The sequence below is a fragment of the Spermophilus citellus genome, assembly GCF_964194105.1.
Source record: "Spermophilus citellus genome assembly, chromosome: 10".
Taxonomy (NCBI): Eukaryota; Metazoa; Chordata; class Mammalia; order Rodentia; family Sciuridae; genus Spermophilus; species Spermophilus citellus.
Window position 1 is genome coordinate 137113344 of NC_138197.1, and position 24326 is coordinate 137137669.

Here is a 24326-nt window from a genome sequence, read left to right on the forward strand (position 1 = left end):
CGCTGCTCACCCGGGACCCGCCCCGAGGCGCGCGTCGCGCCTCCGCCCCCGGCCGCGCGTCCCCACGTCCTGCGGTTGCCCAGGGCGACGGGCCCGGGCTGCGCGGCGCTTTGTGCAGGACCCCGGCGCTGGCGGTAGAGCCCGGGACGAGTGGTGCGGCGGCCGGCCCGGGGCGTGGGGCTGCGCGGGCGCGCGGGCGGCGGAGGGCGGCGGGCGCTGCGGTGGCGGCGCGCGGGAGGCGTGGGTGGTGCGGGCTCAGCCGGGTCGCAGTCAGTGGCGCTCAGGCTGGGCTCGGGCTGGGGTTCTAGTCCCCGGCTGCTGTCCAAGCAAGCGCGGGGGCGGGGGCCGGGGCACAGGAACACGCGGGCCATGCGTCTGGGGGAGGGCCCGCGAGTGGCCGCGACCCCCGCCCGGGTCACGCGCTTTGGCCCCGCGCGGAGGTCGGGGTCATACGGACCCGCCCTGGCACTTAGGCCCCTGCCAAGTCACAAAGACGGTGGTCACACCCTGCCCCTCCCGGAGCACCAGTCCAGGCCCTCGCCCCCTTGCTGCCCACAAGACACCCCACCAGGGCCAGAAGTAGGGGGTGCAGGGGCCAGTGTTGTGGTGGGGTCCTTCCCCACAAACTGCATAGGGCCCTCTCCCTGGACAGGGTGTCCTCTAGTGGGTGGTGGCGATGGGGTGGCAGGAGCAGGTAGTAGGTCCCACAAGGAGCCTGCAGCAGCCTTGGCACCCTTAAGGCCATTCTTGGGAGCAGACCCACTCTCACATGGGCACTTCCTGGTGTTTTGCTGGACCCGTCTTCCTGGCCAGTATTGCTTGCCATGCAGGACCCCTGCAGTTCCTTTCTTCTTTGTCCCTGCCAGCCCAGCTTTTTGGGGGGTGGTTAGGAGAGACCCGCCCACTCCATCAGGGCATTCACTGCTGGGGATGGTTTAGAACATGGAGGTTATCTACATTTGGTTTAAATGCATCTTTATTTTGGAAGTTCTCCCCTCTGTGCACAGGTGGGCAGCTTCCCCTGGGCTGGCCAGTGCCTTCACCCACCAACACCTCTGTTCTGCCCCAGGCCCCACCTCCAAGGGTTACATCTAAATCAAGGAATCGATGCCAAGGTGCCCTCAGCTCAGCTCACCCTCCTGTTTTACATCTCCATTTGTTAAGAATGTGGGCAGGCAGATGCCCTGACACCCCACATAAACAAACTGCTGGCCACACTTGTATGTTAGCGTTTATTGTTCTAGCGTATTAAATGATATATAGAAAAAAGTGTAAATCAGAACTGACAATTTTGAAATTCCACTTGGGTTGTTTAGTTCTGTGGAGTGCAAGCCAGTAGTGATCCTCCAGCCACATCTGTCCCCTGATGACCACTGCCCCAGGGCAGTCCCTGTGACTCCCACCCACTCTCAGGAACAGGGGAGCAGATCCCACCTGGCCTCCTCACAGCAGAGCTGCAGGGGGGCAGTGGCCTAGCCTGAGGACCTGGGCCTCATGTAGGCAGGAGAATGACCTCCATGGTGGTGCTCGTCTGGGCATGGCCTAGCTGGCCCTGGCTTTGTCCTTTGGAGCTGCCCAGGACAAGGGCTGCAGAGAGGTCACCCAGGGCTGGAGATAGCTGCTTTCTTGGCACCTTCCAGCTTCCTGAGTCTTATCTGCATTCCTCTTCTTCAGCTGAAAATAATGACCTCCCAATCATGATTCCTGGCAACCAGGGCCACTGGGATCAAGAGTAAGATGCCTGAGAAGGTCCTCACATCCCCCTGGCCAGGCTGCCCATCCCACCAAGTCCCTGGTTTACTGGTCCATTGGTGATAATGGCCTCCAGGCCTTTCCTCAGCCTCCCTGGGGTGGGGGCAGCAGTTAACACCCAGCTCAGTGGACAGCGAACATCAGTGCCTTCCTGAGCACGGCTTCTCCTCTTGTGCAGAGAGAGAAAACACACTTTGACTGCAAAAAATGCTGGTACCCAACTCACCGGGGATTAACAGGTGCCATGTCAGCGGGAGGATCCTGTGTCCTCAGAGGGTAGGCAGAGGGCACACAAGCCAACTTGTGGCCATGGTTTTAACAGAAACCAATATTATTCTCACCCAAACTGTCCCTGCAGCCTGGCAGCAGGCAGTGACAGACATGCTGGAGAGGTACACAAGTGCCTGAGACACCAACAGCTGACCCTGGCCAGAGCTTGGTGAGCAGGGATCAGTCAGGCAGTGAGAGGCCTGGGGCACAGGGACTGCCCACGCTCAAATGGGGTCTATCCTGCAGCAGCCGGGCAAATGTGGAGAGACCCAGCTTCAACTGTCACTGCCGCAGGGTGGTGAGTGGCTACGCAGTCAGATCCATTTTTCCAAAGCCCCACAATCAGCTCCCTCCCTGAGAACACTGGCGGTCACTGGTCATGCAAAGCTCCAACTGGACCTGAGGATCCCAGGGACACCCTCCAGGGCTGGGGAGGAGGTGGAGCCTCTGGAATGCTGGGTGTATGGAAGACCGGATGGAGACTTGGAGTGTGGGAAAAGCAATGGCAACTATGTGAAGTGGCCAGTTCTAGGGGTGGGACAGAGCGCTGGCCTGCTCTGGGGAAGGATACTTGGTGGGCTGGGCCCTTGAGAGGTGTCATCTCAGAAGGGGAAAGCGCAAAGTGAGGAAGAGCCACAGCACACACAGGCCACAGGGAAGGGCACACCAAGGAAGCTGGACCAGAGAGGCCTGGAATGTGGAGAGGCCTCTGCCCGGGCTGTCCCTCTGCCATCTTCACAGGGGCCTGGGTGGCTGGGCCACCAAACTAGCATTAAGTTGACGGATCCCACAGGACAAAACAGCCCACATTCACCTATAAGTCTGATGAGAATAAAAGCTGCCCTCAGGAAGGGAAAGGGTGTGTTAGAGAGTTGTGGCCACAGGACAGTGGGGTCTGTGCAGCTGGACGTCTACTCTGGTCACTGGGCCATCTGCACCACAACGGCTCTCCAGGCTTTCTCCTTGTCAAACTCCTTCAGGGGGCTTCTGGCCACCTGTGAGGGAGACAGGACCTGGGTTAGCTCACCAGAGCCATGCCTGCTGCAGAAGGCAGAGCAGCAGCCCCCATGCACCAGCAAGCTGGACAGGAGGTTGAGAGAGGCCTCCACTGTCCTGCTGTCCTCAAAATGACAGGCCCCTCACTCAGGGTTGGTCTCTGAGTCTCTGCACATATGGAGCCTGGGGTGGGGCATGCTCCAGCGGTGGCTGGGCACATTCCTGGCAGCTGAGGAACAGGTCACCCGAGGCAGAGGTGACTGCATGCTGCCAGGCAGCAGGGAGGACAGCAGCCAGCCGCATGGTGCATCCAAGCACTAGCACTGGACTTTGGAAGCATGAGGTGTCCACCTAGCACTGCCCTATTCTGGACTTGACCCAGAACCAGGAGGGTCTGCACTAGGCCAGGAACAATGCTGTGACAGACAGGAGACCTCCCTGGAGCCGAGAGGACCAGGTACAGGGGCCCTGTGGCTGCTGCTCCCAAGGGGTCATGAGCAGCTTTGCCCAGGGACACACTGCCTGGAGGGGCAGCCCACAGAGAGCTGCTGAGCACCTGCTGTCAGCTGTGGCAGCCTCTGGACTCAGGCTGGCAGCGGGAGGTGGGCAAGAGGCAGGGTCTGAGCAGAGGGCCGTGCAGGTGGCTGTGGCCTGGCCGAGGGGTGGGCATGACAACCTATATTCCAGGCTGGGTGGGCACCCCTCCCCTGCAGAGCTGGCACTCTCTGGAGCCAGGGAGGGAACTCTGATGCATGGGAGTCCCTGGAAGGAGGTTCTATGTTTGTGAGAGCAAAGAAAAGCCTGAGGCCCTGGTACTTTTCAGGATCAGAAGTGCGTTTGTATTTGCCTAATGTGGAGAGGAGAGGCCTCTGCCCAGGCTGTCCCTCTGCCATCTTCACAGGGCCCTGGGTGGCTGGGCCACCAAACTAGCATTAAGCTGACGGATCCCACAGGACAAAACAGCCCACATTCACCTACTTCCAGGCTGGAAGGACCAGGTACAGGGGCCCTGTGGCTGTTGCTCCCAAGGGGCCATGAGCAGCTCTGCCCAGGGACACACTGCCTGGAGGGGCAGCCCACAGAGAGCTGCTGAGCCCCTGCTGTCAGATTTACTTCTTCAAGATTTTTTTCTGGGTTAATTTTAAAATACAAAAAAGCATGAAAGGTTTTTAAGGACATTAGTGCAGGGGATGGTCACCTCCCCTGGGTTCTCAGAGGCCCCCAAGACAGGGAGTCTGTGAGAACAGGCCACTCACCTCCCCCTCTGGGCGCTCCTGGTGGCCAGCCTGGGTGTCCCAGGATGTGCACTGCAGCTTCGTGCTGACCTTGAAGCTCACACACTGGATGGCAGTGCCAGTGTTGAGGCCGCCCTGCAGCAGCAGCACCAGCAGCAGTAGCAGCAACAGCAGGTCATAGGACTGGGAGGCAGATCGAGCTGTGAGCGACCAAGCAGCAGACCTGCCCACGGGCTTTCCCAGCACCCAGCACCTGCCAGCTCCATCAGCCACTACCATCCCCTGCACGTTCTGCTGGTGGTGTTAACAGGCCTAAGAGTGCCCCAGAGGCCGCCAGGCCCTGTGGACAGCACGGCTGCTGCTCCTCTCCCCACCTCAAGGACCCCAAGGACAGATAAGGAGCCTACAAAACCACTGTGCTTCACACTCAGAGGGGAGCTGGCAGAAGGGACCACAGCCTTCCAATGAGGGAAGGAGAGAGAGGGTGGGGGTCCTGGGCAGTGGGACTCTGACCCACCAGCAGAGTGGCCCAGCTGCTGGAGACGCAGGACCGAGTGCTGTGAGGAGGGGAAGGAAGTGGGAAGGGCTTCCGGGAGGAGGACAGGCCCAGAGTCCTCCTGGTGGCCAGAGAGCCCAGGCCAGACACAGCACCTAGGTGCAGCAAGGGAAAGCCTCCGTAAAGCACCCAGCACCTTCTACTCCACACAGGGACGTCCCTCCAGGTGGCCCATGAAATACAAAGCACAGGAAGGAGTACAGCTGCCACTGAAGGGGAGGAAGTGGGAGGGAAACGGGGCACAGTTCCCAGAGGACCGCAGTGCTGGCCTCCTGCAGCCAGGCCCTGGATCTGAAATGCATGTAGAAAAGCAGGTGTACCCCAAGAGAAGGCATCCAGCCCTGCCTGGCAGAGCAGGAGGCAGGTGCCCACTCTACCATGGGCCCAGGGTCCTGGCACAGGTGAAGACGGTCATGGCAGAGAATGGGAAGAGAACAAACAGACCTCCTGGGTAGGAGCACTGCAGATGAAGGGGCTGAGGAAAAGATGGGTTTTTAATTTTTTAAAAAATGAAGGGTCTCATGACACAGGTCTAGCTGGGTCCCAGCGTGTTCTTATGAAACCTGGCTGAAGACGCAACTCAGATGTCCAGATGCAACTCAGGACATGTCGAAGAAACTCCCCCATGCAGGGCCAGGAGCAGAGGGGAAACCACTGCCAGGCCCTGAACCTGCTCCACACCTGGAGGGCGCCTCCCCAACAGCAGCGCTCCAAAGCCCCCTAGAAAGTGGGCTGGAGATGGGAGCAGAGCTTGCCGGGCTCAGTGAGGCCACACACGCTTCACCTGCATGGCCAAAGCAGCCCCCCTGCCTGAGGAGGAGGTGACCAGCCCACAGCATGGATGCACCTTCCCCTGCAGGCCCTCTCCCAGCCAGCACTCCAATAAAGTTCTGTGCAGATGGCTGGCAGCGGCCGGGCTCCCATCCCTAGGGCTGGTGGGATAAGGCTGGTTACAGCTGCACGGGGTAGTAAAGGAGGACAGAAGAACACTGACTCCTGGGTGTTCAGGAACCACCAGAATAAATTAAGTTAAAAAGAAAAAAAGTTGGGTATGGTGGCCACACCTGTAATCCCAGCAACTGAGGCAGGAAGATTGCAAGTTTGAGGCCAGCCTCAGCAACTTAGTGAGGCCCTGTCTCTAAATAAAAAATAAAAACAAAAGGGCTCAGGTGTTGAGCACCTCTGGGTTCAATCCCCAGAAACAAACAAACAAAAAAAGGGCCAAGGTCCAGAGTGATGGTTTTCGAGTCAACCTGTCCAGCCTGGAAGGGAAGACTGTGGTGATGTGGCCACCTCCTGCACAGCAAGTCAGCAGGGCTGGCACCAGCCCCCCAGCAGGTCTTTACACAGCTTTGACTCTCGAACCATACAAATGTTTTAAACATTTAAAAAATATCATTAAAAAGGAAAAAGGAGGGGCTGGTGTTGAAAGCTCAGTGGTAGAGCACTTGCCTTGCATGTGTGAGGCACTGGGTTTGATCCTCAGCACCACATATAAATAAATAAAGGTACTGTGTCCATCTACAGCTAAAAACATAAGAAAAAAAGGAACCAAACCCAAAAGCTGAACACATTCAGAAACCATACACTGTGCATGGCACAACCCTCGGAGAGCCACACAGCAGGTGCCCGCCCTCCTTGGTGGGATGGACCTTAAGACTGCCAGTAGGGATGCCAGCCCCTGCGGTGGCAAGCAGCTGTGTGTGCCTGAGAAGACAAAATCTGGAGCCAGTGCACGGCAGCATGAAGCCGTGGAACTGGAGGAAAGAGGAGCAGACCCAGGACTTGCCGAGTCTGACTGGAGACAGCATGCGAACCGCACTGCTGAATAAGTCTGTCCAGCTCTGTCCGCCGAAGGTTCAGGAGCTGAGGTCCTCAGGAAGGTGTCAGTGCTCACAGCCCCATCTAAGCTGTGCACACTGTCCCCACCCGGCCCTCGCGCATGTCTGGACAGAGACAGAAAGGGCAGGCCTTCCGGTGTCTACCAGAAGCACAGTGCTGGCCACATTTGGGTCAACTTGAGTATTGAGAGAGGGACAGCTGTGACCCTCTAAAGCCTGGAAAACTTGGCAGGTCCTTGGCGGTGCTCAGCAGAGGAGGGTGGCAGCCCACCACACAGAGTGCCAGCACAGGAGCAGAGGAGGGGTCTGAGACCCCAGGCTTACCCTTTATTCACTTCCTGAGGTAAAAATGCCACCCTAGTGACCAGGGGAAGACAGCAGGGACTGGGACCTGTGTGTGGCCAGAGCCTGGCCAGAGCCCAGCTCCACAAGCACCCTGCACCACATATAAATAAATAAAGGTATTGTGTCCATGCGCCCCATGCATCCAGGTGCATGGAGGGCCCTCCCAGTCAGGGAGGAAAGGAAGAGGGCCCCTGTGCTAAGGAGCTGGAGACGAGGCATCCACTCTGGGGCTAAAAATCACATGAGGACAGACACCAAACAACACTGTGTTGGAATTTTGATGGTCACAGGTGTGATGATGAGACTGTGATGTGTGGGGGCAGCTGTCACTTTTAGAAATGCTGACCTAAGGCCAGCCAGCGTGAAGGGTCAGTTGTCCACGCCAGATTGCACTTTCAGATCCTCCCATCAGTAGGAGCAGCTCACGCAGAAGGCAAGCTGCTATGGCACCTGTGTCTACTGCATGGTCTTTTCAGCCTGTGCTGAGGTTTCTGGGAGTGAACTTGGGGGACACCACTTATGCTGGTCACAAAAGACACAAAGTATCTAAGAGCCATGAGGAGGCGGCTGGAAGGCCACACAGAGCTCCACCTGGAGACAGTCAGACTCTAGCTTTTCTCTGACTGACCTGCGCCCTCAGTGCAATTCTGAGCTAGACCCAGTGACAGCTGGTTCTACCGTGGCACGATGCTCAAGAGCAAGAAACCCACTGCCACTGTGGAGGAGGGCGGGGGCCTGTGCAGGCTGTGCTAGGGCGGGCAACGTCCCACAGCTAGAGAAGCAGAGGCAGCCTAGGTGGAGGCCAGGGCAGAGCTGCCCGCTGAGCGGCGGCAGCAGGGCAGTCAGATGGGCAGCCATGCCACTGTACAGCGGGAAAGGCAAGTTAGATCCACCTCACAGTGCACAAACACTGGCTGCACCTGTGGCGGACTGAGGAGCCACTGTGGCCACGTGGTAGGTGCTTGTCTGCGCTGGCCACTGCAGGACAGATCCAGTCTGCCCCAGAGTCCTCCTCAGACTCCCACGGACTACGAGTGGCAGTTTCTAGGAAGTTTAGAAGAAAAAGAAGGGATACGTACTTTGATGGCTGGTGGGTAATCTTTGAAGATCTCCACGAGCCTCACCACGCTGAAGGACAAGTACCCGGACGCCGTGAACAGCAGTGGGGACGTCAGGCTGCTGATGGCCAGCAGCACCTCCACCTGGGGAGGCAGGCAAGGGCAGACAGGGCGGGCTGTATCACTGCAGTCAGCAACGGCTGGGCTCCTCAGGCAGCGGGCGCCCAGCGCAGGGCAGCCTCGGGAGCAGTGGACATCACAGGTTGCCCAGCCCTTCCACACACCACTCTGCTCACCAGTCCCTGCCTCTGAGATCTGTCCCGCTGACCTCCCCATCTTCCCAACTCCTAGGGTACTGCAGGTCAGACTGGGGAGGGGCTTTGAAGCCAGGAGCAGATGCTCCCCGACCAGAGCCTCAAGCATGGGCAGCACAGGGCCGAGGACAGCCCACTGAGAAAGGACTGGTTCCTCCCCTCCTTCCTCAACCTCAGGAGTATCTCTGTCCACATCCGAAGTGCTCACTTCCCTGCTATCCACAGGCAGGGCAGCCCTGAGCCCTCTGCTGGGGGTGGGTCCAGCTGCAGCCCTCCCACTGCCTCAAGAGCTGCTCCTCCCTGGCCCCTTCCCAGCCCTGCAGCTGCCAGTGTGGGCCAGAGCCTTGTCTCTGGCACGGGGGAGGGATGGGCAGACCTTCACCCACCAGGCACTTGCTGGGACACTCCGCTGTCACATGACTGGCAATGGCGCTTGGAAAACACTAGAAGAAAAAAAACAATAACAGATTTTTTTCTTAAATTTTGAGACAGGGTCTAAGTTGCTGAGGGTCTCCCTAAGCCACTGAGGCTGGCTCTGAACTGGAATTACAGGATTACCACACTCAGCTGGGTTTTGTGAACAAAGAAAGATCTCAGAGCCTCTGCAGTGAGATGGAGTGTTGTGCTCTGCTCCGCCCCCTGAGCAGTTCCTGCTTCCAGCCAGGGCCTAGGAGGTGGAGCTGATGGCTTTGGGGCTGATGGCTGCCTGGGCTGTTCCCTGGGGGCCTGGAGGCAGGTGGTCTCTCACTGGCTTGGTGGGCTTCTTGTTCCTTGAGCATTCATTAAAGATTTTAAGCCCCTAGAAAATCTACAAGAATGGTGTGACTCCCCAGAGTCACCTTGCTGGTGCCTTCTGTGCCCTCAGCCGAGCACCTGGTCACTTGTGTCCACACACTGGGCGTGGTCCTCACACAGCAGGTGTGATGCAGTCCCGGCTTCCATCCTGCAGACCCTCTGCTTCCAGATCCAGGGTCCAGTCCCCATCACACTCTGCACCTGTCTCTGTCTGTGGGCCAACTCTTGGCTCTGGCACCTCTGAGGGCTGCACACCCCTGCTGCTCAGGTTCTCCCTGGGTGTCCAGGTGCTTCAGGACTAGACAGGGGCTGCAGCTCCCAGGCATCCACGTAGCCCACAGGGTCAGGCATCTGCTGGCTCTTCCCCTTTGAACCAAGAAGTGCCTCTTCCCATCTACCTCAAGGAGCTTGATCTAGTTCCACAGAGCAGGCAGAGGGAAGGTGGTGGTCATCCCCCTGGGCCATCAGCCCTAGGCCTCCGAGTGCCTAACATGGCCTGGTGAGCTAGTGACCCAGGCAGTTTCCCAGCTCCAAAGTTCCTATCCACACCTTGGGGCAGTGGTGTTGGCCAGTGACAACTGACTCCTCTCAAACAGGAATGACCCTTTTGTCAGGGCTCTGAGGAGAAGGTAAGTAAACACAGAGAGAGTTGATGAGGGAGGTGAAGGAACTGCATGTGCAAAGTCCCCGGGGTTGGACCAGATGTGACTGCAGAGGTGGGTTTGGCCTCAGCCAGGAGGCAGAAGCATCCACACATTTCCCAAAGGGCCTCTGGCTACAGCAGGACAAGTGCTGAGGAGGGAATAAAAGATGGGGCACAGCCAGTTAGAAAGCAGCTGGGGTGGCCACCCACCATGGGGAGAATGGGGAGGACCCGGCCTTCAGCCTAACTCCAGGCCCTGGACCCTGCCTGGTGTCCAGTGATCTATGCCCGTGACCTCTCTGGCCACCCCTGGCAGGGATGCAGGCAAGCCGAGCCAGGTAGCTTCCTACCCGAGAAGGTGTCCCACCTGAAGTGCCCCACCCTCTTCCTGGGGTCTCCTTACCCCATAGCTGCTTGTTCCCTGGAGGAGGAGGGAGGGCACTGTGGGTGCATTTAGGAATGGCCAGGGGACAAGGAAGAGCACCTTCCATTGTGAACTTGGTCTCTGTACTCAGGGGCTCAGGGTCTAACCCCCAATCAGCTCTGTTGCAGACACAGATATCAGACATGTCCCCTGCTCCTTCTGGGGACTGTGTGCTCAGGCTGCACCCTGGGGAGTTCTCCTCCACTGGACTTGCCAGCTGAGTGGCTCACCCCACCCCCATTCCTGCACTGTTCCAGGAGCCCCTGGCAGAGAGGTCTAGGGAGTCACGGGCCCCCAGGGGGAAGCGAGCTGCGGCCCCCATGCGCCACCCAGCCACGTCAGACCCCACCGGGCCAGTCTCCCTACAGTGGGGGTCGACTGCAGCCAAGCCTGCGGGGCAGCCTCAGGAAGGACCGCTGATGCTCTGAGGAGCTGTGGACAGGACACAGGTGCTTGCCATGTCCTGTTCTTTTCTATGAGATGGTAGGGCAAAACTGAAACGTCCGCAAGGCCAGGCACGCAGTGTGGACAAGCTGTGGCTGGCGGCAGGCCACACAGGTGGCAGGTGCAAAATGATGCCTGGGGCCCAGGTCTTCTGCACAAAGTACAGAGGAATAGCAGCTCTGGGTGTGAAGGGACACTGTGGTGTGACGGTCCCCAAGGGGGCCAGGATGGCCGACTGGTACACACTGTGCAGGTTTGGGCTTAGCCCTGAACAGCGTGAGATCACATGGCAACTGAAAAGACCCGCACAGTGACCTGAGGACCAAGTTCAGAACAGAGGCCGTGCGTCCACACTTCCTTCGTGCCAGGTGTCCTGCTAAGCATCTGCTGTATCAGCATTTAGTATGAATTACAGCAGAAGTATCACATTTTATAAAACATATGCTACAAGTTGCATGGGATAATACAAGTAATTGGCTGTCTTAGGAAACACAGGAGTGATATAAAATATTAGCAACGAATATAAAATCACACGCTGATTGTCCAGCCCTGTTTCCAAGTGTTCTGGGTCAGGGGCCAGCAGGACTCTCTCTAGGTGCTTTCCTGTCAGAATGCCACAAGACAGAGCTCAAGACCAGCCACCTTGGTTCAAGAAGAGGAGCCCAGAGCTGTGGCCAAGACTGTGTGGCCAGAGCAGCTGTGCATGGACAGGGTGGCCAGCCAGGAAGTACTCACAGCCACTAAGATCCAGAAGAATGTCACTGAGAGGTGTGGGCCTGAGACTGCTTCATCCACGTTCATAGCAATGACCCCACCGAGGACAGCAGAGACACCAGCGATGACCTCGACCACCTGGGAGGGGACAGTAGGACAGCATCACCTCACAGGGCCACCACTCTGAGGGTCTGCACCCACCATGAGGGAGAGAAGGCACTGTGTAGATTTCGGCTCCCAGGGTAGGCCATGGGGTCAGTGGGCGGCCTGCTCTCAGGCTGAACAGGCTGAGCCCCTAGAAGCTGATGCAGGGGACCCAGCTGACCTTGAGTGAAGCTCACGGAGGCCACGGGAAAGCTGGATGTGGATGTGGCCAGCAGGAGTGCCAGAGGACACACTGTCACAGGGCTTGTGCTGGGGACAAGACTGGCCGGCCATCCTCCTTGCATTCAGACCCCACCAGACCCCACATGGACAAAGAAAACTGCCCCGTTCAGAGCAGTCACAACACAGGACAGAAAGCTCCCCAAAGAGAGGACACCTGCAGAGGGCGGTGGCGATGGCCCACCACAAACCCACAGGGACACCGTTGGCCTGGAACTAACACTCTACTGGGCAAAACAGTCTCCATGAATGAGGTGACCTACAAAAGTGAAAGCTGACCAAAACAGACACCCCTCCCAAGGAGTCTGAGGAAGATGCACTAAACAGGAGAAAAGTGGGGCAGGAGGAGGACAGAAGCTTGGCAGAGGTGGACACAGAGGCCTGGGAAGCCCAGGAGCAAGTCAGGAGCCAGACCGCGGAGGCAGGAAGGCACCTGGCTCCCTCCCCTCCCCAACCAGGCCAAGGGGAGAGATGCACACTGTCTACAGGAGGCAGACTGAACAGGAGGAGTCTCCAGCTGAGCAATGTGCAACTTCTAGTCCGAAACCACCAGGAAGAGGACAGGAGAAGCCTCGGCTGACCCAAAAGAAGGCAGGGGAGGAGGTAAAGGCAGAGGAGAAAAATCCAGAAGTAGGGAGGAATAAAAAGGGTAAAATAGATAAAATTATGTTAGAAACCACTCTCAGAGGAAATGGACTAAACTCAAAAGCCAGGCAGATTAGATAGAAAAACTAAAATACAGCCTTGCACCATTGTAAGAAACATACCCAAGTATCACCAGAACAAGATAAGCTGGAAATAAGAAGGGTAAAGATGCCTTCGGCCGAGGCCAGCAGAGGACAGTGATGTGCTCACACAGTGGGAAGAGTCCGTGGCCGGCCCTATCCGACACAGAGAATGTCGCTACACAATGCTCAAGGAAGAGCTGCTTGTCTGTAACTGAGAACACGGGCTCCCAGATCCAGGCTGGAAAGCGACAGAATTACAAGAAGTCAGTACCCACACTCTACTGGAGGTTTCTGTCTGAACTTCCCCAGGAGAACAAGCGATCCTGAACAAACAGGAAATGGAAAGGGCCTCCAGAGCTGGAGGTTCCAGGGCACAGTGCAAGCAAGGCCCCTCCTTCTTCAGCTGAGACCCCAGGAAGCTCAGGAACACCAGCTCCTCTGAGCAAGGCGCTGCTGGCCCCAGTGATGGATGGCTGCCTGCAGTGGCTTCAGATGAGGGCAGGACTCACGTGCACGCCCTGGCCAAGTCCTGGACATCTTTAAACATGAGAACGAGGATCCGATCCAGCCTCACACACCAAACCAGTGAGAGGAAATTAAAAGGGAAGTTTTTCTTACCGAATAGGATTTCAGGACCCGAGCAGGAAATGGCACTTCCTCCAGAATGTTGCTGCTGTCGGAGATGGAGCCCTTCAAGGAAGCGAGGCTCATCAGCCACAGTGCATGGGCTCGGGGTTCAGCAGTGCTGACCATGGCACGAAGGGGCCACTGGCTGGTGTGGCCCAACAGACTTAAGGGGCATGCTGAATTGCCACCACTGTGGGTCCCAGGCACCATGGGCTCCAGGCACCACAGGCCCCAGGCACTGTGAGCAGACTTGGGGGCAGAGATGCCTTCCTAGGTAACAGCCAGGGGCACCACCCCACGCCCGCCTCCTTGTGGCCTGAGTTGCCTGTGGGGACCCTGGGGCAGCCAGGCCACCTCAGGGTCATGATGCCATTGTGGAGGCCACCCACCTTCTTCCTCCTGCAGGGCTCCTCACTGGACCGTGCAGAGATGATCACTGTGGCTGCCATGAGAAGCTCCAGCAGGAGGAGCAGAATGAGGTTGAAGTTTATCTGCAAGGGAAGCAGGAGCCTCAGCGGCCCTGTTAACCTCTCATGGTGGCACAGCAGGCCCGGCTGCGGGCCGGCGCCCCGCCCCGGATGGGCCATGCACCCCACACTGCCTCGGTCCCACGCGGGCCTTTGGGATTTTTGTTTATTTCCCCACTCTCATCAAGGGCTATGCAAGAACAGATGGACCAGGTTGTTGGGTGGCATCTGCCGTTCCCTGAGCTAACCCTCTCACTTATACAACAGGCTGACACTCGGTTTACAGAAGCTCCCAGTGTGACTGCCCAAAACTGCAAACACAGGGGTCTGAAGGGAAACAGAACTATTCTGGGTCCTGACGGCACAGGCAGTTTCCAGAATCTGCACACTTGTTAATATTCTCAGAACCAAGCCAGTCAGACCCCCCTGAGAAAGGCAGATTGCACTCTGAGAACTGAACCAACAGCCTGTCCACCAATAAAAAATGGTATGTGCTTCCTCCTGTTTGCCAGCCCTCAAAAAGTATGCTGTGCACTCCTCCGTTCTCCACTGGCTCACAGGATCGCTCAGCCTCAAAACCAGGGCATCACTAAAGCTGGAGGCCTGGCCTGCCCATCTCCAAGCAGGGACTGGACCAGAGCTGGCTCCACACCACTTCTGGCATATCTGCGCTCCTCCCTCCCTCCCCTATGGCTGAGCCACAGAGTCTAGAGCCTTGCCTGGCAAGTGCAATGTTCTGGATTCGATCCCAGCCCCACAAATATATAAACACAATAACAAGACAATTTAACTAATAACTAAAAAATAAATTTATAAAAGAAAGAATGTGCTGGATACAGTGGTGCACAACTGTAAAGAGGATTGCAAGTACTAGGCCAGCCTCAGCAACTTAGCAAGACTCTGTCTCAAAATAAGATAAAAAGCATGGGGGTGTGGCTTAGTGGTAGAGCACCCCTGGCTTCAACCTCTACATACTGCAAAACATGAAATTAACAATAGCATCTCAAAATACACAAAGTAATTAATAACAGAACCACAGGAAGAAATAGGTGAACCAATGGTGATAGGTGAACAATTTGACATACTTTCCTCAGAAACTGACAGAGGAAAAAGACAAAAGCATAAGATCTCTCACAATCACAAGAAAGTTGCTGCATTAACCATGTCTCCTTTGATGCTCTTCCATCTGGGGCTGGGCTGCCCTGGACAGGCTGCCCCTCCTAGGGCTGGCTAATTCTGGGATTGGCCAACGACATCATGTTCAAAGCACCCAACCTGTGCCCTTCTATCTGCTTGCCCATGTGGGGCCACCACCCACCTGCCCAGTCACCCCAAGGCAGCCAGGGACAGCTCTGTGTCCAGTACCTGCTGAAGGTATTCAGACTGGCTGATCCTAAGCCCCCTACGTGCCACGCCTGCTCCTTCCTGCACCACCACTGGTAGATCCATGCTCCTCCCTCCTGCCCCTGTGGCTGAGCCACGAGTCACAGTGGGGATGCTTCCTCTGCCTGTACCAACCCTGATGCTCCCCTGAGTGGCCCTGCGTGCCCCTCCTCTGGGGTCTGTTAGACTGTTAGACTGTCTTTCAATGGCCGGCATCTCCTGCTCTGCTGACCTCACCATATCTGAAGAGTAAAAAAGCCTGGATTTTAAAACAAATGCAACTAATAAGCTCATCTACAAAACTCTGCATGCCAAATAAGGCAGAATTTCCATTCTTTACAGTAGTTGTATAGTACTAACAGAACTGAGCGTCTATTAGTCCATAAACAGGCCTGGTAAATTTCAAAGAACCAATGCACTCTAGATCATATATTCTGGTCATAATACAATAATGTCATGAAAAAATAAGCAGCTGATATTTAAAAATAGGGACTGGGATTGTGGCTCAGCTGTAGAGCATTCACCTAGCAGGTACATGGCCTGGGTTCGATCCTCAGCACCACATAAAAATAAATAAATAAAATAAAGATTAAAAAAAAAACTCAGACCCATGCATCTGTTTTATTGGGTCCTAGATAGTTTATGGACTTTGTTGTTGACAAGAATGGAGTCATGTTTTTTGTTTTTGTTTTTTAAGTTGGACACAATACCTTTATTTATTTATTTTATTTGGTGCTGAGGATTGAACCCAGGGCTTTGCATGTGCTAGGCTAGCCCTCTACCGCTGAGCTACAGCCCAACCCTGGAGTCTTGTTTTTTTTTTTAAGTTGTATTTTCAGATAGACTACTGCTAGTACAGAGAGACGCTTATTGAATTTTTAAAGAAAGTTTTATTTTGAAATATTTTGAACTAAAAAAATTGTAATAATACTACAGACTTCCTATATGTCCCTTTTAAATATTTTACATTTTTATTTATTTATTTTTTTAATTTTGAGAGAGGGTCTTGCTGAGTTGCACATGTTATGGGCCAGGCTATATGGGCAATGACCAAACAGACTCCATTTTGCCCTGAAACTCCACGTCCTGTAAGAAATGCTTCCCCCAGGGAAAGCCCCACCTCTGTACCCATCAACAGTTGCTTAGCATAGCATGTTTGGCAACACAACATGGCAATTCTTATACAATGTAAAATTGTTCTTTGATTCCCATTTTTCTTGGATAATGTACCCTGTCAGAGATTGACTGTCTAGATGTTAGAAACCATTCTTTAACTTGTACACAACTAGAGATGTTTTGGCCCACTCTCTTTTCTGCTTGATTTTAGATCTCATGACATTTGTTTATGGGTTTTGAATCATAGCAACAGTCATGTAGACCTGCAGCCTACCCCCTTGGACCACCAGCTGGTGGACCCGGACCTCCAACTGGTGAATAAAGTTTCCGTCTCCTGCTTTAAGATTGACATGGTGATTTATTGCAATCTTGTCTTAACACCCAGATGGCCTTGAACTTGTGATCCTCCCGTGTCAGCCCCCAAATTGCTGGGATTACAGGTGTGGACTGTCACTCTCAGAAACTTACACTGGATTTTTATAAGTTGGTTTTGTGTTTCACAACTTTTCAGAATTCTTATTTTTCTTCCATCCTAGGAGTGAAACCCAGGGGCTCGTGCATGCTGGGTAAGTGCTCTGCCACTGAGCCACAACCCAGCCCTTCATCTTGTTCCACAGTTTAATTTGTATCTCCATGGCAACTATCATGCCAGTCTTTTCAGAGACCCAGCTTTTGGGTGTGCTGAGCTCTGTTCACTTGTTTGCTCCATGTTATTCTTTTCCTTCTATTCAGCACCCTTTCACCCCCCGTACTGTCCTGATGAGCTGGTTTCCTTCCAGCTCTGGAGTGGCCTGTGTTCCAGACTGTGACCTGGACTAGTCTGGAAGTTCAGGCAGGCTCTGCTACACTGCTCTGCTGGGGGCTCTCTGAGCATCCCCTGCCCCTTCAGCCACCTGCTGCCCCCCCACCCACACTGTGCAGACTGTGGGAACGATCCCCTCCCTAACTGTACACTCCCTTTTGACTGTCCCTTCTGCTTCTTGCCAGACCCTAAAAAACAGGCATGTGGGGCTATCTTTAAATAGCACCCACTTATTGATTTATAATATCATTACATTATGACTAGAACTGCAGCTCTGAAGGCCACGTGAAAACAAGAAGTCCATATCTCTGCTGTCCTCTGACTGGGAACAGTGTGAGTTGATGACCCCGGGCAGGAGAAGCTGCAGGATGCTCAGTCTGGTGGGGAGGACTTGCAGCAGGCAGCACTCTGAGCCTGACAGAGCACAGGCATGACCCACAGCCAGCAGCCTCACTCCTGTGGCCCAGGGCAGCCTGGCCTCGGGGGCTAGAATGCAGAGTGTGCAGGGGCAAGACGTTGACGTGCCACCAACAGGGGACATGGTGGTTTGGAACTCTGCGGAGAGTGACAGGCTGCAGAGACCTATGACAAGATGGGCAGGTGGAAGGATCAGGAATGGGTGCGCTGTGCCACCAGCTGCCAGCAGTGCACACCTCCGAGAGTCCAGAGGTCCTGGTGACGGCTAACAGGACACTCATGGCACACAGAGCGTGGATGCAGCCTCCAGCCTGTCTGGCTCTTTCCCACTGTGTGGTGTTCTGCCCCATGGCTCATGCCTGTGTCCTTGAGCACAAGCACAAGCAGCTCCAGGGCTTCCTTCCTGGGTCCCCACTGCTCAGTCCTGTCATAGCTCTGTGGTTGGAGCTCGGGTGGTGCTGGGATTCTGCAGGTACGAGGCCCAGGAGATGCAGGGCTGCGGCTCCATGGCCACCAGGGGATGTGGTTCACCCCCCTTTCACCACGTGTTAATCTGTCTTGTCTCCCACTCTGTAGTTCACCTGCATGTACAGGCACTGTTCTAGGTTACGGACATCTGTTTAGACAAGGAGTTTTTGATGGCAAGTGTCACTGCTGTGACCTTCACATGTGTACTGCCTGGTCACAGGTGTGAAGCAGTTCTCCAGGGCTTGCACCTGGGGTGGCACAGCATATATCTTAGAATGTCTAGCAAATCCCTAACAGTTTTTCAGAGTTTCCCTGGGTGTGTGCTGAGCATGTGGATGGCTCTCGCTGGCTGTAGTACGCGTCTTGTCCCTGCTGCGCGCCTCTTCAGCCTGCTGCCAGGCGGCTGAGCCCAGCCCTTGAAGGCTGTGGCTTCCTCCTGGGGCACTGGTCTCCCTGGGGAACTGAAGGGGTGCTCCATGTGTACTGGGCAGCTTCCCTATCCATCACCTTCTCCCTCACAGCATGCTTCAGAGTCTCAGGTCTGGATCTCCATGGCAGGTGGGAGGTGGTCCACCCCAGGTGACCAGGCACTTGTTGCGTTCCAGATCACAGACTGCCATCCATACATGTGAGGAGACCCAGGCTGACCCAGTCAGGGCTGGTTCCCCTGCCTTTGCCAAGACCACCCTGGCAAGGACAGCTTTTTAATAAGCCTGGGGGTGTGCCCCAATCTGTTCTTCAAGGGGCTTCCTTTCCCAGCCCAAGTTCCTGTGCAGAGCTGCAGGAATTCCATGCATCCTGGAAGATTCCAAGAGGTATCCCCCCCATGCCAACATGTATGAGCCTCCTGCATGGCCTTGCCCTCCGATGGTTCAGGATGTCTTGAAGAAATAAGCCTGTATGCCTGAGTATCTGATAATAACTAATAGAAAAGACTCTTCTAAAAGTCATGTTGTCCTGAGTTAATTTGTCTGACCAACAGAACTGTGATTGACAAATCCAGTTCCCAAAATGTGCACAGGTACCCAGAAGCCATGTAGAGCTCCCTTGTCTGCTTTGTCTACTGCTGCCTTTGTCCAGGCCTCCGGCTACATCCTGCGTTTCTTCATCTCCTAGGACCTTTCAGACTGCAACAGCCTCTTGGTTAAGATGATGTCAATGTGAGATGCCATCCGTCCCAGCAACTGAGACAAGTCTCTTCTGTCCCCATTGCACCACGCTGACAGAGACTTCAGATCTGTGGCTAGACAGGGCCATCACCCCTGTCATCTCAAAGCAGCCACAGAAGATACATCTTGACCTTTTAAGAATAAGGGATCACAAGGCTGGGGGTCTGGGGGAGATAGGAATTTGGGGATACAGAAAAGGAAAGACAGACCATCCCAAAAGAGAAGTACCCCCAGAGCTATTGGGATGCAGGAAACACCCATGCATTTTTTCAATGCAAAACAAGCATTGTGAACAACCCAGCCTGTCCTTAACCTGCACTGGGGCCCTCACCCTTGATCCTTGCCCTTGCCTGCAAAAGTTACCCAGGGGCCATGACCAAGTGCAGAGAAAACTGGCCTAGAATTGTGTACCCTGGCCCTGGCTTCACCTCTAGTGCACCTTGTGGCCCCTGTACCTGCACATTAACACTCACATCCAGGGGTTGCTGTCTCTCCCTCTGGAGATGGCCTGCATTCTCCCTTGAATGTATATTTCTTACTTTACCCCAAAAGACATCTCCCTTGATACAGCCCACATCTTCCCTGGAATGTATAACTGCTTTCCTAAAAAAGGAAGGGCGCACCATCATTTTTTTACTGTAGGGTCTCTCAGATCTCAGATTTCGTTGGATTTATCCCAGGAATTTGATATGTTTAATTCTACAGAATGATATCTGCATGTAGGTTGTTGATACAGTTAAAAGTTTTATGCTGGTTTTCATGTTCAGCAAGTTTGCTACATGCTCTGAGTCCCTGTGTGAAACTGGCAGGAATCGCTCTTTCTGTAGGTGGCAGGTAGAAGTCCCTTTCCCATCCTTCATTGTCCTTTCTGTTTCTCACCTTGCAAAGCTAAGACACTTCAAATTTTGTTGAGGTTTTTGTTCTGTTTTGTTTGGTACCAGAGATTGAACTCAGGGGCACCCAACCTCTGAGCCACATCTCCAGTCTTTTTTGTTTTTTTAGAGCCTCACTAAGTTGCTGAGGCTGGCTTTGAACTTGCAATCCTCTTGCCGAAGTTTCCCAAGCTCCTGGGATTACAGGCACGAGCCACTGCACCCAGTTGGTGATATTTTTATTTGGAGGCAAAATTGAGGTGACAATGTTCTTCCACTTCCCTTAGTAGTATGTAAACTGTGTCTTATAACTGACAGCATCACAGTTATTAAAACGTGTTTTTGTCCTGCCAGGTTTGGAGCCCAGAGCCTGTTTGTGCAGGGCGAGTACTCTACCACTGAGCCACATCCACAGCCCTGTTACTATTAATTTTTAAGAGTTGTTGCAAAAAGAGATGTTAAAATATTGCTTATAAATAAATTAATTCACTGAAATCAGTTAAGAGTTCAGTGGAGATAATTCTCCTCAAAAGCATGAATCAAGTTCTCAACACTGTCAATTTGGGAGTCTTGGAAAACATCAGGGCATATCCCCACTCACTCAGACATCCACTGCACCCCCTCAGTGCTGGCAGAAGCCCAGCAGCTGATGTCAGCAGAAGGTGTGGCCCAGGTCCCTTCCAGTGACTCACGTTGATTGCTGATGGATTCAGGACCAGTTTGCACCCAAACCATATCAAGCACGTGGTGGTGACAGCGAATGTGGAAACAAACAGTATCTGAAAGTTGGGAATCTGGAAGACAAGGCAGCTCGTCAGCTAGAACCCTAAGCACATGAGGGGAAGCACTGGGGGTGGGCCCACCTTAGGGGCAACCTTGCTGTGGCTCCACCTATCCCTGGGCAGCCCTATGGGCAGCCCTGTGGCTGACCTACCTCCCACCACCACCCTTCCCTGTGGAGGCTGCCCGGAAGGACTTACCGCACTGACATTTCTCCTTGAAACAGCGAAGCTCACAATGGCTGAAGGGATGCACTGCAAAGAAAGCAGAGCTGGTGAGCACCCTGCTGGCCATGGCTTTAATCCCAGCCCTGCAGTGACAGCAATGCCTGATGGGATAATCCCAGCCATGTTGGCAAACAAGTGTTGGGAGTTACTTGATGCAGGGGACCCTCGACACTGACAGCCCCAGTTACTTCAAAACAATTCATCCTGAAAAAGGGTTTCTAGCCAGGCACACTTGGATCCCAAATATAATTTAGTATCATTGCACAGGATCAGAATGGTCTCACCTGGAGAACTACACAGAAGGAAAAAGCCTTGGTGGGGAGGAGGCACAAGAGTTCTCTGGTGTCCAGGGTCCCACAGCCCAGGAGTGCTCATCCAGGCCACACACTCTGACCCCACTATGGTCCCAAGGCTGGGAGTGGGCCAGCTAATAAGGGGACCAAATCCTGGGAGGAGCTGTGGATAGGGCCTCTGAGAAGCAGAGAGGATGCATCTGCAGACAGTGGGGATGTGAGCAGGAGGAGCCCATGGGGGGCCTGAGCTGAGGATCCAGGGGGACAGGTTGGCTGGTGTCCTAGGGGCCAAGCTCTGGTAGCCAAGACAGGCCACCAGAGGCAGAGCTCTCTCCCAGACAACTATGAGGGGGAAGGGACACTGCCTAATGTGGAGCCGACCTGGAGCACTCTGGGTCTCAGGTGGAGGTCACCGCCCCCAACAAGGGCAGCTCCCATGGTGAGGACCTGAGGCCAAGAAGGTGGTTCCAGAGAGCAGGAGGGAAAGGTGTCACCTTCTGCTAAGAAGGTCTGTCCTAAGGGCCCAAGGGAGATGCTGGGCGTGGGGTGTGGGGAAGCTCATGTGTTGTCTTTTAGGGCAAGTGGCCACTGATGGGGTGGGGCAGAAGAACTAGCTGGAGGCTGGAAAGGGACAGACTCCCAGGACCTTCTGCCTGTACAGGCCTGTCACCAGCTAGAACCCCAGACCTTGGTGGCTTTCCCTACTGACACACAAGACCTCAGTGGACAGTATGCTCTATGATTGAGCTGGCCAGACAGGGGATGGCCGGAACCACAGGCCCTGGAGGTCTGCGGTTGTCTCTCCTCCCCTCCTGTGAGGACCACTGCCTCCTCCCCAGCCAGCCTGGGCACTAAGTGAAACTCCATAAACAGGGCACCAAGCTTTGGTCCCCCAAAGACAGATTCCCCCACTGGCTCACTGTCAGCTGGAGACTATGCAACTACAGGTAGGAATCAAAAGTGCTATTTCTTGTACCAAGTCTCGGGAATGAGATTCAGACCTACTTCACTGGAGCTTTAGAAGTAGTAAACCCTATTTGAAATTAAAGTCCTACAAGAGATTGTTGAATGAGAAACAAGTGGCAGGAGCCCAGAATCAGGGCAGGGACTAGGGCACTGGCAGGCATGGCTGGAGCGCTGCTTACAGAGCCCGCTGCACACCGTAAGTAATCCATCTCAGAGGGGAACACGTTGCCCAGGTAGAGGGAGAATCCCGAGGTCACAAGAAGGCAGCTCTGCAAAATAGCAACACAAACTCAGGTCACAACATGGTTCTGTCTGCAAATTACACATGCAAGGAGTGAGTGGCCTGACACTGCAGCATCTTAGAGCCTGCATCTGGCCCTGCCTGACCAGGGCCCTCTCCAGGGACAAATGAGTCCTATGCCTAAGGCCAGAGCAGGGACCTCTGTGCTGTTATTTAGTGGAGAGGACAGGGGCTGTGTCAAAATCAAAGGCAAGAACTGGTACCTCTCCCCAGGGAAGCCCTAGCTGCACCTGGTGTGACCACCTGACACAGGTCCACTCAGAACCGGGACACAGTGCCTGCCCCATTGCTCTGCAGAAGCAAACCCTAGCAAACATCTAAAACTGACTGCTGGAGTCAGACTCTATAGCCCAAGGTCCGGGCTAGACCTGGAGTTGTGAAGAGGCTGCTGAGGGCCAGGTGTGGTTGTGGCCATCCAAGGGGGTTGCTGCAGATTGGCCAGAAGAGCCTGGGCAGGAGAGAGGTTGCAGCCAAGATGCTGGTTCTCAGTCCAGAGCCATAGGGAACTGGGTCCTGCTATGGAATGGTGTGTCCAGGGGCCTGTCCCTCAGCTATGAGGACCACACCACTCCTTCAGGTCTCCAGTTGTCTGCCATCTATGTAGGAACATCCCAGGAAAGACACTCCAACATTTGATGCAGCCCTGCCTGGGGCCAGCTCAGACCCGAGACCCCCTCCCACCCTTGCAGCCCCGGCCTCAGGGACCCACAGGAGTAAGGAGGCCACCTTGAGCTAGTGTTGACCGTGGGCTCAGTACAGTCCCCTGGCGGGACAGCCGCAGACCTGTGTGGTAGATACTAACTGAAGAAAACAATTCAGAGCACACAAGCATGATAAACTCCTCAGTATCTAAGAGGCTCTCCAGGGTTCACCTGGTGGCTGCTCCTGCCCGTCTCTAGCCTGGGAACAAGCAACACCTCCGCCGGGGGCCTCGGGCCACTGTCTTCACTGAAGGGATGTGCTTGTGGACCTCACCCCAGGGCCATTGTCAGGCTACTCACCCCCATCAACACGGAGAAGACCCAGGTCTTGTAGCTGAAGCACGAGGGCAGCCTCTTAGACAGCTGAAGGTCGCCAGGCTTTGCATCAGGGGTGTAGCTGCCCTGGTCCTGCCGGCCTGGGTCCTGCCGTCCCCGCTCCAGTGTGGGCATTCGGTCGTAGCCCAGGTCCTCCCTGAACTGCCCCTCCCGTGTCATGGCACTGGGGACAGGCATGCTGCGAGTGGTGACATGCGGCCGTGCTGAGACTCACAGTTACAGGCCACCGTTCACTGGTTTGTAACAAAATTATCAACTTTGATCCCTGAGAAAGCTTCAATTGTAATAAGCTGTTTTCTTTTTTTTTTTTTTTTAATATTTATTTATTTAGTTATCGGCAGACACACAACATCTTTGTTGGTATGTGGTGCTGAGGATCGAACCCGGGCCGCACGCACGCCAGGCGAGCGCGCTACCGCTTGAGCCACATCCCCAGCCCCTAATAAGCTGTTTTCAAGAAATAATTTTTCTTAACAAAGAAATATCGTGCACACAGAAATGCTATGAATTTAAAAAATAAATACTTATTTCTATGAGTGAATAAATCACTTTCCCAGTAAGACAGACCTAAGCAACGTGTATTCGGGGTAAGACTTGAGGCTTCACTTGCTTTGGCAACCTGGGTCCTGAAGCACACCCCACTTCCACTCAGTGAGCAACTTCCTACACACCTCACGCTGCCCTGGGGTCTCACTGCTACTAGGCTCAAGGTGGTGACTGCCCAGGAGACAGCCCAAGACTCACTTGTTCTGCAGCTTACGTCTATGTGCTTACCTCCGCTGCTGTCCGGCCGTTGGGAGAGCTCGTCTTGGGGTGAGGGGCTTCCAGCAAGAACTATTCACACAAGGACAAAAGCCCAGAAAAACTGCACTTGAGCCAAGGGAAGGAGCACTGCCTCCTGA

At 54.6% G+C, this 24326-nt stretch overlaps 1 protein-coding gene across 6 annotated transcripts; it reads right to left on the reverse strand.

The window, feature by feature from the left end:
- Positions 1-1317: 1317 nt before the first annotated feature.
- MLC1 (modulator of VRAC current 1) lies at positions 1318-23601 on the reverse strand (the record flags this gene model as incomplete). 6 transcript variants are annotated; one of them, XM_081311630.1, is made up of 11 exons in its annotated part: positions 1318-3017; positions 4275-4436; positions 8075-8197; positions 8754-8810; positions 11409-11525; positions 13118-13189; positions 13516-13617; positions 20513-20614; positions 20801-20854; positions 22266-22355; positions 23389-23601. In XM_081311630.1, the coding sequence occupies 11 exons, from the start codon at positions 23599-23601 to the stop codon at positions 2943-2945; spliced, it is 1167 nt and encodes a 388-aa protein (XP_081167756.1). In that variant the 3' UTR covers positions 1318-2942. The 6 variants fall into 6 exon arrangements, with proteins under 6 accessions (XP_081167756.1, XP_081167757.1, XP_081167759.1 ...); XM_081311631.1 differs by having other exon boundaries at positions 13118-13169; positions 13481-13617; positions 23389-23583; XM_081311633.1 differs by lacking the exon at positions 22266-22355 and having other exon boundaries at positions 23389-23583.
- Between the last annotated feature and the right edge of the window lie 725 nt (positions 23602-24326).